This window comes from Myxine glutinosa, chromosome 13 (genome assembly GCF_964187855.1).
Source record: "Myxine glutinosa chromosome 13, kmMyxGlut1.1, whole genome shotgun sequence".
NCBI lineage: Eukaryota > Metazoa > Chordata > Myxini > Myxiniformes > Myxinidae > Myxine > Myxine glutinosa.
The window spans coordinates 97,282,649-97,298,277 of NC_136273.1; the positions used below are offsets into that span (position 1 = coordinate 97,282,649).

A 15,629-nucleotide genomic window follows, 5' to 3' on the forward strand; every position below is an offset into this window, starting at 1 on the left:
TTAACTTCTCACTTCTACCTTCTATGATCAGTTCATCTTCTTTGATTTGAAGAATGGCAATGAGTGGCAGTTGACGGCTGACTCCTTTTACTTTTTAGAAGATTCATTTTCAACTTATTTATTTAAAACAGTACAACATGTATACATTACGCATGTCATGGAAAGTGCTTGCATGATTAACAGTGTTTAAGAGTACTGTTACTTTTGCTTCGTTTCCATGTTCAATACATAATGTATACATGCCAGGATAAGGCAGACAGACATAAATAATTGAGACAATCAAATTTGTTTATGATATCCATTACATTATAATTTACATCATTGTTCAATTTACAGCTTTCAAGTTTGAGAAATTTGTACTATTAACTATATTCACAGGTATAAGGTCGAAATCATGAACACAGGACTTTCATTTAAAAAATGATTGTACTTAAGAATAAATTAATTTTAAACATGTCAACCACACATAGATGACAATCAGTGAAAAAATCACTGATCATCCAGGATTCGAACCAGGAATTATGCTACTGCATAATGCTTTGGCATGGGTCGTTTTCCTTTTGAGGCCAAGAAAATTATATCTTGCGAAATTGATAGCAGCCTTCTTTGTTTGTCATCTGGAACTTCTACAAAGTCTGCACCATCCGGCTCACTGGATACACCTATCAGCCAAGCAAGGAAGTTGAACAGTTAAAAAGGAACCTCTGCCTTTACTTTATCTTCTGTTAGGTCGTCAGAAGTAGGTGGCCATGGTGGTGGTGAAGATGGCTTATTGGAGACAGCAGCCTTTATGATAAGTGCAGCGCTATACAGCATGCGTAAGTCGTCATTTGTGGGTGGTACTTTGGATTCTGAAACAGTTGGTATACTCTCCTCTTCATTATCTGTGCTGTCATCTGTTAAACTCCCTGCTGTATCGTCTACCAAGTCCTCGGCCATATCTTCTGCTGATAGACACTCACTAAACACAATGTCACTCATGTTTCTACTTTTGGCTTTGATGAAGACTAACTGTGGAAAGCTTTTCTGTAGTCGCGTCTTCAGATGCCATGTTCGATATGGTGCATCGATGCCGCTGACATCTTTAATGGCGCGGATAAATATCTTATTGAGTTTACTCAATGTAAGAATTTCTTTGCCTATAATTAGACGCTTTCTGATGGTGTTTTGGCTGAATTTGTCAAAAGCATCAATATAGCCATTTTGAACTGGGGTCAATGGCTTGCCAGGTTTACTCAAAAATCTTGTGTAGTTCTTGTAGCAGCCATGATGGTACTGAAGCTCCCTGGCAACCAAGTCCTCCCCTTCTATTTGATGCAGCATTGGTACATCCTCTTTTGCTTTTGCAGCCTTTAGAAGTTGACCTCCACTGATGAGTTCACATTTTACTAGCCTTACCATTGACCTCTTTCCTGAGATGTGACTGCGCTTGTATTGGTTGCTATGGCAGAAAATGCACTCTTCAGGAAGCATATGTCGCCTGCTCCAATCTCTTTGGCTGCTGTTTGCATCTGAGGAACGCAACATTCTCTTTCTGCTGGGCTCTCCACTGCTTTCACTAACTACAACTGGACCATCGTCAAGTTCGTTCATGTCTGTCCCGGCATCTGCATCAAACAGAAGGAAGAAACAAATTTTGAGTGATTAGAATTTAACTTTTTTTCAACAAATATGAAACATGTATTTATTTTCTTCCTACCTACCAACCATTGAATTATTGTCTAAACATAAATATACACAATTGTTTTCATTTTTTTTCTTCCAGTTACTTGTATACCCAATTTTTTCTGACAATATATTTAAAAATATATATAATACAATTATATTTTTGTTTGGCCTTTAGGATATCATGGGATGGAACGTGCAATTTGATGCAACAATAAAAACTTGTGCCATCTCACGTTGGTATTTGCCCCAAATAAAGCTGGCAGCATCATCCATGCATTGACAAAATAGCGGTCACACTCAAAGTAACTGTGCAAGTAAACATTTGCACCTTAAAAGTATACATGCACACTGTGCACAAAAAATTGTCGATAGCTCCGCCGTCTTCCAGGATTTTTTGAGAAACTGTTTAGAACAAAGTCCACATGTTATTTTTTTTAATTGTCGATAGCTCCGACGTCTTCAAGGATTTCTCGGGAACTGTTAAAAACAAAGTGGGGTTTTTTTTCCGCCACCAAGACGGCAAAGTGTTTTTTCATATCTAATGTATTTCATTGATATTCAGTTGTTGTTTTTCTACTCAGATCAGTGAGTAAATTTTCTTTTTTGCCTCAATAGTAGGTGACGTTTTTTTTCTTCAAAAAACTTCCATGTCACCCCCCCCCCCCCCCCAAGAATCTATTGGTGCATCCCTTGTTATACATTTGTACACGCTTTGCTAGTAAAAATATTAATGACCATGACCACCGCGCAAAAAAACAACAACAAAACAAAAATACAAAATAAAAATAAACTCAACATGTGTTTATTGTTTATAATTATAGAGTTTAAAATTTTGCAAACATCTGTCTTTTTTAGTAACAAATATCAAATCATGGTTTTTTTAACAACTTCTCCGACAAGGTAAACATACTTTTTATTACCATCATTTACAGGACAGTAAGAAGTACCTACCGTACAATTTAGTAAAAATGTGTAGTCTACATGTACAAAATTATTTCTTAATTCTTTGTGGATCCTAAAAACTGTAATGAGGTGTGACATGAGCCTGATGACATAAACCACAATATCCCCACATATCATGATACTATTACTAAAGTAAAAGAGCATGCTTGCAATAGTACGATTTGTATTATAAATTGTAGTCTTGAAATAGATAAACAAAATCATAAAATGTACATTTCATCATGCATGACTTGCTGAGTCTGCTGTACATTTGTCAATTGAATTTGAAGATACTACTCTTCTAAGGCCAACTCCAAATCTTCCGGAACTTGTTACTAACTTGCTTGAATCAAGCATGATGATTTATTTGATCATGATATATGGCAATGTAATGTGAATTCTATCATCACGATCAGATTCTATCATCATGATCATGTCTATGTTTGCAGAACAATTGAAACTTTTGGCTAAACTTAAAGCTTACTAAAAAAATTACTACATAATCATATTAACTTACCATGAGATGTAGATGTTTCGGTCTTTTTCTCCTTCAGCCTGTTCACTTTACTGATGTCACAAAAGCGACGTGAACAATCATAATGGTAGCCAATGTTGGGATTTTCTGGTTTGGCTTCAATGCAGGATTGTGTATCGGCAAAATCAAGCCCCAGCTTTACCGCACAGTCGGCCAGTAAATCGCGTTCTTTACAGTCATAGAGCAACCATTTACTCGCAAATTCAACAAAGCGGGCCCAGTTTTTATCATTGAATTGAATGAAATTGCTTTTAGTTTTATGGACAACATGCATCACGCAAAATTTGGACGAAAATTGAACAGGTTTTCCTGTCACTGCCGAAGCAATGGGCGTCGCCATCTTGGTTTGTCAGCTACCGAACGGAGCTTAGTATGAGCTGCGTGATTGGACAATTACGGCACCTGACGTATCTGGAGCGCTCATTCGCTGAATTTATCACGTGAACAACCTTGTCCGCGAATTTTAAACCTGATTTTTTTATCGAAATTCTTTCTTTATTTGTATTTTAATGTGCAGGTATATTTATTGGGGACATTATTATATCGAATGGAACGAATATTTTGCTGATTTTCATGAATAAATCAAGTAATCCCCATTCCTGTTGCACGAAAAAGTGGATTTTAATGGTATGCCCCATGGCCTATAAGCTGTCATTGCAGTGTTTCCCAGGCATCAGTGTGTGTGCCGTCCCCCGGGTGGACGTTAAACTGGGTGTCCCGTTCTTGGACGTTAAACATCCCACGGCATCCTTTGTGAAGAGTAGGTGAGCTTTCGCCGCCATCTTGAACAAATTACAAATTCTTGCCCTGACATCCTGAGTTGGAGTGGCGACCCGACCTGGAAAGTAGCTGAGTACGTGCTTGTGTAGGGCACCAATGCTCTGTATGGTACATGATGATGATGATTATGATGATTATATTGGATTTATTTTGAATTGTTAAAAGGTTATTTTAAAAGATCGTTCTCCTTGTTGGACCTAAGTATGAAGGATAGAATATGTCTGTGAGCGCAGGTCCTCGCACGTTTGCAGAAAGAAAATGCACACCTGAAGCTGTTATTGTACCACGTGGAGCAGAAAAACTCGACTGTAAGTCCATCGTTTTATTTTCTCCAACTCGATTCAATCCCATTGGTAAGAACTCCATTAATTTTCATCAAGTCTCTGTGCACAAAACGTGTTGAATGTACAACTGTTCCTACAATGGAATTCATGCAAAAATATGAGTAATGTGTCATGTGACTTGATTTCCACCTGCTGTGTGTTCACAAAAAAACAATGGTAAAAGGCACGAAAAGCAAAGTCTATCTCTGCAACACCTTAAACGATGAATGGGTTGTGAAACTACACCTTCAGTGATATAATAATGACAATAAAATAAATAAATAAATAATAACCACAATAAAATAAATAAATAATAACGACAGAGTTCATAGAACACCTTACCCTACGCAGTGTTGATGAAATATGACATGGGAAGAGTCTCTTAGACTCTTGCTTTGCGTTTCCGAGCACGATATACATTCGGTTTGTTCAGGAATCTTACATAACAGGAATCCATTATGAAGCGGATGTGTCAAACGGAACAGTCCAGAGCTGACGATGCTCCGCTGTGATGCTGTTTTCATCACCCTCAAGGTTTACCCACACAATTACAAACCTTCTGCCAACTCCTCGAGGAGAAAATGACGATTTTGAAACAATCTTTGAGATAAACGTGCACCAAACAAGCAGACCTAGGCACCACCATACATGTCAGAATGCAGAATCTCAAAAGGTTACTATGCCCCCAGGGCATTAATATTTTCCCTAACGAAAGGTCTTTTGAAAAGTACTGCTAAACGGAAGGTTTTTTGAAAGTGCCAAAAAGGCCAATTGTTTTCTTCAGTATTCAAGTATATAATTCAATTTAAATAAAATAAAAATTTTAAATGTAATAGAAAAAAAACACCTTTTTTGAAGTTTACCACCATTGATACACCGTCTTTTACACCACCCTATCAAACACGTTACATTAGTTATTCATGCCTGGTGTTTATGTGCTTTACGACGTTGATAAAAACAGTAACTTTCCTGTTTGGAATGATTTTCAATTTTGTTTGACTGCCAGACAGGCCAACAAACTAGAGAAATTACCTTACTCTGTGCACATACACATTCGGGAGGAGATTCCTTACAATTTGCCAAATTCAGAGCCAAAGTACTGCTGAACTCAGCAAAGAAAGCAGAAGACAAGAGGGAGCAAGAGGGAAGCACAGCAACAGTAGAGAACAGGGACATCGGGAGATCTGTGGAAGGGAGACGGTTGGGGCGGGGTACACGGAATAAACAATATGGACACTACAGGGGATTTCAGGAAAGAAAACAGGGAATTTGAAGGAGGTGGATTTGGGGTCTTTTAACGGGGGTAGAAAAGATCAAGATTTTGGATGTTTTGAGATGGTGGTGAACAGCCGTTTTGAAGACCTGGAGGGAGGAGTGGGATTGAAGAGAGTGAGGGAGTTTGTTCCAGAGGCGGGGAAAAAGAGGAATGAAAGAGTTACAGGTGAGCAGAGGGTCTTTATTTTGGCATTTTCACCAGAAGAGTGTTGCTGGCAGATCTTGTGTGTCCTGAAGGAATATTTGGGGATCAGAGCATGGCCAGAGCTGGGGGAGCTATGCCAGAGAGGAGTCAGTAGAATATAGAAAGACCGCCAACATGCCTGTGTTGAGAGAAAAGCCCTCATAATCAGCTTCGTCATGGGAGATACCAATTATTCATAAAGTCTTGGTTTCTACAGTGTGAAGCCGAGCTAGGTGTGAAGCAGGAGCACCAGCCCAGAGGGGAGAGCAGTACTCCATCAAGCTGCTGGTGAAAGTTTTGTATGTGGTTAGGAGCTCAGAGTTCGGTTGCTAAAAGCCCGGATAAGCCTATTCTGTGGATAAATCACGTATCCGGTCCATTAAATTTATCCACAGGATAGCTTCTAGCAACCGGGCCCAGTTGGGCCAAGAAAGGACTTCGCACGACGGAGGATGTCCAGTTGACGACTGGCTTTGGAGGCCAGCTTGGAAATGTGGTTTTCCCAGGAAAGATCATGGCAGATAGTGAGACCCAAAATCTTGAGTGACAGAACTTCTCAGAGAGGATTGTTGAGAAAGTAGATGGGAGGGTTGTCCAGTCGGTCTTTTCGGAGAGATATTGTGAGAGTGTGAGATTAGTCAGGATTGAAAGACATGTTCCACTTGTTTGACCAGTCTGATTTTGTCCAGGTCTGCCGAGAATGAGGAGGCTGCTCCCTGCCGATCTGAGGGATGAGGAATGGAGCGGCAGAGAGTGGAGTCATCAGCAAAGAGATAGAGAGGATTTTCCAGAGAGTCGGAGAGATCATTGATGAAGACCAGAAAAAGCACAGGGCCCAGAACACTGCCTTGGGGAACTCCAGCCTGGACAGGAAGAGGAGATGAGAGAAACCAATTTCGAGGCACACGTTGACTCAGACAGGAAAGGAAGTACGCAAGCCATGCCCGGAGGTTTCCATGGATACCATAAGAGGAGAGTTTGGAGAGCAGAGCAGATTGCCAGACCGTATAGAAGGCACGTGATAAGTCAAGGGAGACAGGTCTGATTTCCTGTTTGGCATTGAGGACCTCCATCCATTGTTGAGACAGCAGAATCAGCATGTCTAGAGTAGAGTGACCTGGTCTGAATCGAAATTGATGATTTGAGATCAAGCCATTGGAGAAGAGGAAGGATTTGATATCCGAAGCGATGATTGATTCCATGACCTTGCTGATTATTGGGAGCAAGCTGATTGGTCTGTCGTTGCAAGGATCTGTTTTTGCACCTTTTTTGTGTGAAGCGGTAATATTGGCTGATTTCCAAGCAGATGGCAGAATACCTTGAGCAAAGGAGAGGGTGAAGAGAGCAGAGAGAGGGTGAGATAGAGCGGTAGAGCAGAGGGGGAACGGTAGAGCAGAGGGGGAGCGGTAGGGCAGAGGGGAAGCCGTAGCCGGAGGCACTCCTGGGGTCGTGGTGGAGAGAGGTTAGTGCAAGGAGAGTGAGGAATGCAGTTTTTGATAAAGATAGCAACCCCACCACCAGGACGACGCTCGGGTCTATTATACCGGAGGAGTGAGAAACCAGGGAGAGATACTAAGGAGTCCGAGATATCTTGAAGGAGGAAAGTTTCTCTTAAACAAATAAAGTCTGGTTTGTCAGAAGCAACCTGTATGGGGAGATCAGGAGGTGGATCGTAAACTACGAGGTGATCGTAAACTACGATCGAGGTGATTTAACGACACGTTAAAATACATCACCTTTTGGCCATCTTAAAGCCCTGTAGGCCAACAATGCAACATTTACAATCTCAATAAAATTGGTCCAAGAAAATACATCCAGGTATCATTTAACGACACACACGGAAATATCGTCATTTTCATAACGATACATTTAATTATACTCTTGTATGTTATGTTATGTCATCACATGTCGCCATTTTGGAAAGTAGCTAATTGTTTTGCAAAAACCAACGGAACTGCAAAAGGCCTGAAACTTGAGCCCTTTCATTCAAATACTCAAAACAATAAGAGTTGGCCCTTCTCAGGCTGGATGAACAACCTGTAGGAATAAGTAATTTACCTTCGATGGAATCGAATCAGAAAGAAATCACGAATGCTGTGAGACAGGAGTCACACGGAATCAGAAACAACTAGAACAGCACTCGGTAGAGAGCAATCCTCCGCCAGGCTGAACTGTTTGTATCAAACCGATAGGCCGGATCTGGATCTTTGCCAAAGTCGAATTGATTCGTCCTTGGCACACTTCCAGCCTGTCTACTAAGTTTAATCCGAATCCATCCATAACCTTTTGAGATATCGTGATCAAGGTCAGACAGACAGACAAACAGATGTGAAAACATGACCTCCATCCACCTTCAGCGGCGGAGGTAGGCCTATATTCATTGCGATCAGGTAATGGTTGCCGATCGAGAACAGGAAGAATCAGAAACAGAAGTCGGAATGATGGACACAATCTTGTATTCAATATGGAACTGGAAGGGCACAAGTCACTCGGACATGGACCTGCGAGGAATACAGGATCAGAGTGTAGTGCAGACAAAATGGGACAAGTAATGAAGCATACATAGACACAAGTAACAATTACCTGTGTATTATGGCACATCTAATGCAAACCTCCATTAGTTTTTTCCCCACCAAGAGGAGTTCATATGGCCGGTCATTATATGGGTTTGAGATACGTAGACTTGTCTGTTTTCGCTTACATGGCGGCATCAGTCCGCACGCGTTGGCGCCATTTTGTTTTTAGGTTCCAGGGCCCTGAATTGTTCGGTCTGTCTTCACCTGCGTTTACTGCACTTTTTTGAGAGAGGAGACATCGACTGAACCCCAAAGAGTTGGAAGGTTCACTCTTGCCAGACAATTATCCTTAACAATGGATTTTCTCCTCACTCTGACCCTCGACACCTAAACTTTTGGCATATAATCCAGTTTTATACATGGAACCTTTTATTTACTTATTTTTATTTTAACGTTTTACTAACTTTTTTAAGGTATGCAGTGGATACTTAAATGCAACTGCAAACAAGGCAAAGGAATGACTGATCATCAATGCGGAGAGGACGATGGTTACCGGGCAACACGGGTTTGTGACGTTTGCATCACATTTGACCTTTTCCAGTCAATTGTGGATTGTCCTTGGGAAATTTTGTGCAAAAAGTGAAAGCAGCACAATATTATGAATGATATATACAAAACATCCAGCGGCAAGTGATGGTGACGGAGTCTGAACTGCCCTTGTTGGTAAAGGTGGAACCCTATCAACCCCCCGTTCCTTGCAACGGCAAATGCCAACCCTAATCACTCACGCCACTACATGTACAACCACCTGCAGACCCCTAGACACATTAAAACTACACCACAAAGACACTATAGTGCCATTCTTCCTAACATCCCCCCACCAAACAATGGAAACTACAAAAATCACATCCACACCCACATCACCACAAATACAACAAACCTGGGCCCAAACAGTATCCTGGGCACAAACCCCCACCCATCGATGACACAGAGGAATTACTTCCCAGGTCTGATCGTGTTCACCTTTCACGGCTTCACTGTGGACACCACCCACAACTTTTACACTACAAACAGACTCGACGACACCACTGACAACTGCAACCACTGCCAGGCCGCTCCAACACAATAAAACATCAAATAAATATGTTGTGCAATAGCACATCATCTTGGATGTGAGGGATCTCTGGGTCGCTCCTGTGAGATCAATTGGCTATCTCTGTGCCGTTGGCCTGTTCAACCGGAACTCACTGGGGCAGCACAACAACAACCATGCGGAGCTCATGTAGACCTGTGACGTGCGTAAAATCTTGGACAAGACTTCAACCAGATCTGTTGCACACTCTCAAACAAATCCCATGGACTCATATAAAGGTAAAAAGAAAACGGAATTCATGAAATCATGATATTATATTACACCATTTAATATCCTATTTTAAAATGTTTTGACCAACTCTCAAATGTTCACAGTCACAGTTTGTGGCGATATTAAAGGTGATCCTAGTAAAAAACCAGCTTACCTATTGTGTTATATTATACAACGCAAGCTTCAAACTTGTACTTAACGGAACAGTATAAAGCATCTCAAAGCAATTTCCCATGATCAGAAAGCACCACCGTCAACAAATCCATTAAAACATGTTTGCAAGGACTAAGCCCAAGAGCACTAGGAACCGGATGGCATTGCAGAATTAAGCAGCGATGGAGCTGTTGCAACAACACCTGTGCAATTAAGGAGGTGCAACGAAGCACAATGTGTAATAGGGAGCACCCATAGGCTGACGTTGCTCCCATTAATGGCCTCAAATGGACAGAACAGCAAAATACAAGTTTTATACCAGCTCCAAACAAGGCATCTGAAATGGCATTGTCTATCCCGCAGGTGCATCCGGAAGAAGGAGCAGCAAAACAGCTCTGAGGTTACCCAAATGTCCAACCACTGCTCGAGAAGAACACAAGGGGGGAAGCTCTCCATTCTATTGGAATTGGAATTATGAGTAGAGATGTCGTGTTCTCTCGTCCTTCATGGAGAAATCCATGCGGAATATTTAAAACTGTTTACAACTGGGCATGCCTTCTCGTCCAATGACCGTTTAAGGATGGATTTAAACACAAGACCTGAAATAAATATACACAAGGCACTTTAACGCTTTTTGGGGTTAGTATCAATCCGTGAGAGAAGCACAGCAACCGTGTACCCTTGGTCACGTGGTGCCTACAAGAGTTGCTCCGAGAGAACTCGTGGAGCCGTTCCTTGGCGCATGGCGCTCCGTGAGCTCCAAAGCCGCAGCGTGTTGTCTGCAGAGGCAGACAGCAACAGGTGTGGTCTAGACGTACAGGTGGCAACGGCGTGCACGCGGTCTCCATGATGAAGGTGTGCCACCGCCACACCGTAATGGCGATCCCACAGTGTGGCGAACCGCTCTTCGGAGCCACTAAGGGTGTGGTGGGGATGAAACAAGAAAAGGAAACAACTAAACATGAATTAAAAGGTAACTTTTTGGATGAAATTATGCACATTCTTTCATAGCCTGAAGATGTTTTTTTGGGTCTAAATAATATATCTCTTCATCGTTTATTTATAAAGATAGGTTTAGCATTTGACACGGTGCAGTTTGATTCTCGCTAATTCTAACAGACATCCTCTTGAGGTGACACAACATGTCGAGAATGCACAATTACACTGCACACCAATACACTAACAACGCAATAGCGCTTGAGGTACCTGTTTGGCCCCCACTGGAACTGCACAACTGCATAGCATCAGGAACAGTGGAGAAAGAAACAGCACCACCGAGCACTACTCAAAACCTTCTGTCAATAGACTCACCTCCACCTTATCAGCAAACAACCCGTTTTTTTTTAACTACCTAAAAGCTTCCCGTGCACACCTTAAGTACAAACACCAGTTTTAAAATCATTCCGTCCAGTGGTTCAGAAGTAAAACAAACACAAGACCAATAGTCTAATAACTGCATAGCAGGGCTTGGATCTGCTGAGTGGAGGGGAGGATCTGCTGTTACCCCGTCATGTGACCACATACGCAACTCTGATTGGTGGATGTTTGTGAGGGACATACATACATACATACATACATACATACATACATACATTGGATGGACAGACAAACTCAAACGGCATTGCCCTACAGGCTACACTGTAAAAATATGGCTGCCGATCCACGTCACTGATGACGTCATCAATTTAGTTTTTCATGATCATTTTATCCCGAGATCACGCTCAAGAAATTTCTTACTGGTCAGATCAAGCATTCTACTTGTTGATTTATGACGTCATAATGACGGCACCTATGACATCATCACTAGCATATGTCATTCCCCATGGGGAGTACTTTACAATGAGCCACCTTTCAATTTTTTTCCATGGAGCGGTTTCGGAGATAGAGAGGTGCAATGTTTTTAGGTTTTTTTCAAGATGGCACCCGTACCACGTGACCTATGAAGTCATAATTATAATTTAAAAATTCTGCAGGAGGAGGCGCTCATGGTGAAAATTTCGTGTCAATACATACATACATACATACAAATATATACATACATACATACATATGTACAAACATACATACAAACATACATACAAACATACATACATCAGATGGATAGACAAACATTGTTCCAGACAGCATTGCCCTATGCTGTAAAAATGCAATGTCAGATGTTAAAGGAGCAAAATAAAATGTGCAGCAAATTAAATTAAATTAAATTAAAGAAATTAAAATATTCCATTATTCAGTTACCAACAAAAATTATAAAGTTGAAGACAAAAATGTCCAGGAAAGTTTGAAGTAGGGTATCAAGGACAGGCACGTGACTAGAAACAGCACCGAGCAGATTCCAAACCAACTACTTCTACGAATCCGCATGCCCAGCTAAGGGGCATAGTGACCCCGTTGGGTGTTGACCATTTTGCATTTTGGTCCCTTGAGACGGAGAGAGAGGGGGGGGAGTATGGTGGTGGGGGAGGTGGGGACACCTCAAATATTTCACAGATTCATGTGATAAATTGAAGCATGTAAAGAGCTCCGAGGAATTTTCAAACATTCAGTGCAACGAAATAAAGCCTAATGCGACCTAAAAGGTAATTTGTTTTATCATGTATGAATTGATGGAAGAAGCGACTAAAACGGGAAAAATTAAATTGAGAAGAGGAGAAGAGAGGATTCTTCTTCACTCTCTCCAATGTAGCTGCAGGTCTGCACCATCACTGGAGAGCACGGCTGTGAAGGTGAGGGCATGCCCCCTATAGGTTGGGACAAAGACTTGTGGAAGTTAGCTCGGATGCATGGCGAAAACTCACCGACCCTTGTGGAAAAGACACTGTGACATCTTCAAAGTCCAAAAGTTCTAGTGTACTTTTATTCTGGACCATTAATCTCATGAAAAGGTTGTTCCTTAACATAACCACCACAAAAAGGATTAGCATAGTTTGGGCCTCTTTTATGACCCACAGACATTCATTGGTTTACTTGTAGAATTGACTAGAAAACTAGAATGATACTCGGTAGAGTGCATAGTCCTGGCTCACGTGTTCATGCTGAACGAAAATACTGTTATTAACTGAACACACTAATATTATGGTCCATTGTTTTTATGACCCATATACCCATATCATCCATGCACGCTATCGTGTCACATAACTTACATTTCCATTATCCGAAGAATTATTGACTGGTTATTAGGATATTTAACGACCACGTCCTGAGCCAGGTTTGGTGATCTGGAGAAAGCATTCGATAGGGTTCCACGCAAAGTATTGACATGGGCATTGAGGAAGTTAGGAGTGGAGGAATGGTTGATCAGAGTAGTGATGGCAATGTACAAAAGAGCGCACACAGCTGTAAGGACGAAGGACGGGAAGTGGGGAGTTTGAGGTGAAGGTGGGAGTGCATCAGGGGTCGGTACGAAGTCCATTACTATTTGTAGCTGTGATGGAGGTGCTGGCTCAGAACGTAAAGGAGGGTTTACCGTGGGAGTTGTATGCAGATGATCTGGTGTTGCTTGCGGAAAGTATGGATGGACTGAAAGAAAAGATGAACAAGTGGAAGGAATGTATGGAGACAAAAGGTCTGAAGGTGAATATCGGAAAGACGAAGGTGATGGCAAGTGGTAAAGCATGTGGTGAGGTGGAAAGAACTGGGAAGTGGCCATGTGCTGTGTGCAGGAAGGGTGTCGGAGTGAACTCCATTCAATGTACAATGTGCGCTGAGTGGGTTCATCAAAAATGTAGTGGTCTGAGAGGGTCATTAACCAGTGTGGCAGCTACATTCAAATGTAAGGTGTGCACAGAGGGAGCTGCAGATGGAGGAAATGTTGAGTTGGATCTTGGAGACGGCATGAAGCTGGAAGGTGTGAAAACATTTTGCTACCTCGGAGACATGCTGAATGGAGAAGGTGGATCAGACTCGGCAACGGTTGCTAGAGTGAGATGTGTATGGAAGAAGTTTCGGGAACTGAGTGGCGTGCTGATGATGAGGGGAGTGTCGTTGAAGCTGAAGGGAAAGGTGTATGCTGCATGTGTGAGAAGTGTTATGATTTATGGGAGCGAGACATGGGTAATGAACGTAGAGCAGCAACGAAGGTTGGAAAGGGTGGAAATGCGAATGGTTCGACGGATGTGCGGAGTATCGTTGAGAGAGAGGAAGACAAATGATGAATTGCGAAAGATGATGGGAATAGAGCCTGTGATTGATGCTGTGAAGAGGAACAGGTTGAGATGGTTTGGTCATGTGTTGAGGAAGGATGAAAGTGACTGGTTGAGAAGAGTGATGGAAATGAATGTAGGAGTAGAGGACGGGGAAGACCGAGAAAGACTTGGCTAAAGATGGTGGAAGAAGAAATGTGGGCAAGGGGGTTAACAAGGAGAGATGCAGAAAATAGGGCAAAATGGAGAAGATTGTCATGGGGACCGCAAGGCTAACCCCCGCTATAGTAGGGAAAATGGCCTTTAAAATGCATGTTGTTGTTGTTGTTGTTGTTGTAACGACCACCTTTGTGCACATTAATGCTAAATTGCGTCAATGAAGGTGAATATGAAATTTGTTTTTAAAATATATTCCCCATGGCGAGTCAAACATGTTTTTTTTTGTATACAAAGTCGAGGCTCGTGTAAGAGCTGACACATTAAACGCAAAAACATAAACGGACACATAGAATACCCAATTTCAGTGAGCTGGCGACAAGAGGGGGAGAGAGAGGGAAGCACACAAGCACAACAACAGTAGAGAGCAGGGACATCGGGAGATCTGTGGAAGGGAGAGGGCGGGAGGGTAGGGGGGACACTCCTAGGAATTTCAGGAAAGAAGTTGTAATTTGAAAAAGGTGGATTTGGGGTGTATTAACGGGGGTAGAAAAGATCAAGGTTTTGGATGGAGGAAGATAGGAGATGGTGGTGAACAGTTGTTTTGAAGACCTGGAGAGAGGAGAGGGATTGAAGAGAGTGAGGGAGATTGTTCCAGAGTTGGGAAAAAAGAGGAATGAAAGAGTAAAGGTGAGCAGAGAGTCTTGATTTTGGCAGTTTCACCAGAAGAGGGTTGACAGATCTTGTGCGTTGTGCAGAAATATTTGGGGGACAAAGCACAGACAGAACAGGGGGAGCAAGGCCGGAGAGGAGTCGGTAGAAGACAGAAAGACCACCTACCTGCCTGCGGTGAGTGAGTGAAAGGCCCTCAGAATCAATTTCATCACGGGAGATTCCAATGATTCTAAAAGCTTTGGTTTCTACAGCGTGAAGCCGAGCAAGGTGTGAAGTTTCACATTGATCTGTTAAGTGTTTCAGGAGAAGACGATTTTTTAAACATTTTTAATTTCAATCAATATGGCCACCAGACTATGTGACTGATGACATCATAAATGTAATTCTTTGCTAACCTCCGTTCGTAGATCAGATACATGACGTTTCAGATTTTTCGGAAAAGGATTTCGATTCAACCAATTGTGGCTTGAATACCACCTCACCCATATCATGGTTATCACCTGATATACCTTATGGGGGAGTTGATGACATAGGCCAAGTTAAAAAAAAAATCATTTAGTGGTTTCAGATATGTCCAAATTTTTCCTTTAATGCAATATGGCTACCATAACATGTGACCTATGAGTGGTCAATAAAATATTCTCCATAGGGAGTCCCTCCTATGTTTAAAGTTTCGCATTGATCAGACAAGTGGTTGCAGAGAAAAAAACTGAAGATAAAAAATATATAGATGTGGACAGACACACACGCGCACACACACACACACACACACACACACACACACACACACACACACACACACACACACACACACACACAGATTACAATAGGCAACCCCTTCGATGTGAGACGAAAGATAAGCTTGAACTGAAGGTGAGAATAAGTTCAGTTAAGTGAAGTCGAATGAAGTATAACTG

General features: G+C 41.9%; 2 protein-coding genes across 6 annotated transcripts in view; both read right to left on the reverse strand.

Moving 5' to 3' along the window:
* Positions 1 to 610: 610 nt before the first annotated feature.
* LOC144888723 (uncharacterized) lies at positions 611 to 3,523 on the reverse strand. Its single transcript, XM_078767780.1, has 2 exons — positions 3,128 to 3,523; positions 611 to 1,607 (listed from the first exon to the last, which is right to left on the reverse strand). The coding sequence occupies exons 1-2, from the start codon at positions 3,483 to 3,485 to the stop codon at positions 691 to 693; spliced, it is 1,275 nt and encodes a 424-aa protein (XP_078623906.1). The 5' UTR covers positions 3,486 to 3,523; the 3' UTR covers positions 611 to 690.
* A 6,105-nt stretch (positions 3,524 to 9,628) lies between these two features.
* LOC137439130 (F-box/WD repeat-containing protein 5) overlaps positions 9,629 to 15,629 on the reverse strand; it is a 36,776-nt gene continuing 30,775 nt past the window's right edge. For all 5 annotated transcript variants that reach the window (XM_068134843.2, XM_068134844.2, XM_078767779.1 and 2 more), the window contains one exon: positions 9,629 to 10,655. In XM_068134843.2, the coding sequence (XP_067990944.2) occupies positions 10,436 to 10,655 (220 nt within the window). In that variant the 3' untranslated portion in view covers positions 9,629 to 10,435. The remainder of the gene's footprint in view (positions 10,656 to 15,629) is intronic.

What these genes read in the sequence shown, in the direction of transcription:
- LOC144888723 (XM_078767780.1), bottom strand. Translation starts at nt 3,485, where the DNA reads ATGGCGACGCCCATTGCTTCGGCAGTGACAGGAAAACCTGTTCAATTT. An exon ending in CGAAACATCTACATCTCATG is followed by an intron (nt 1,608 to 3,127) that starts GTAAGTTAATAT and finishes TGTTTGATGCAG; the next exon opens with ATGCCGGGACAGACATGAAC.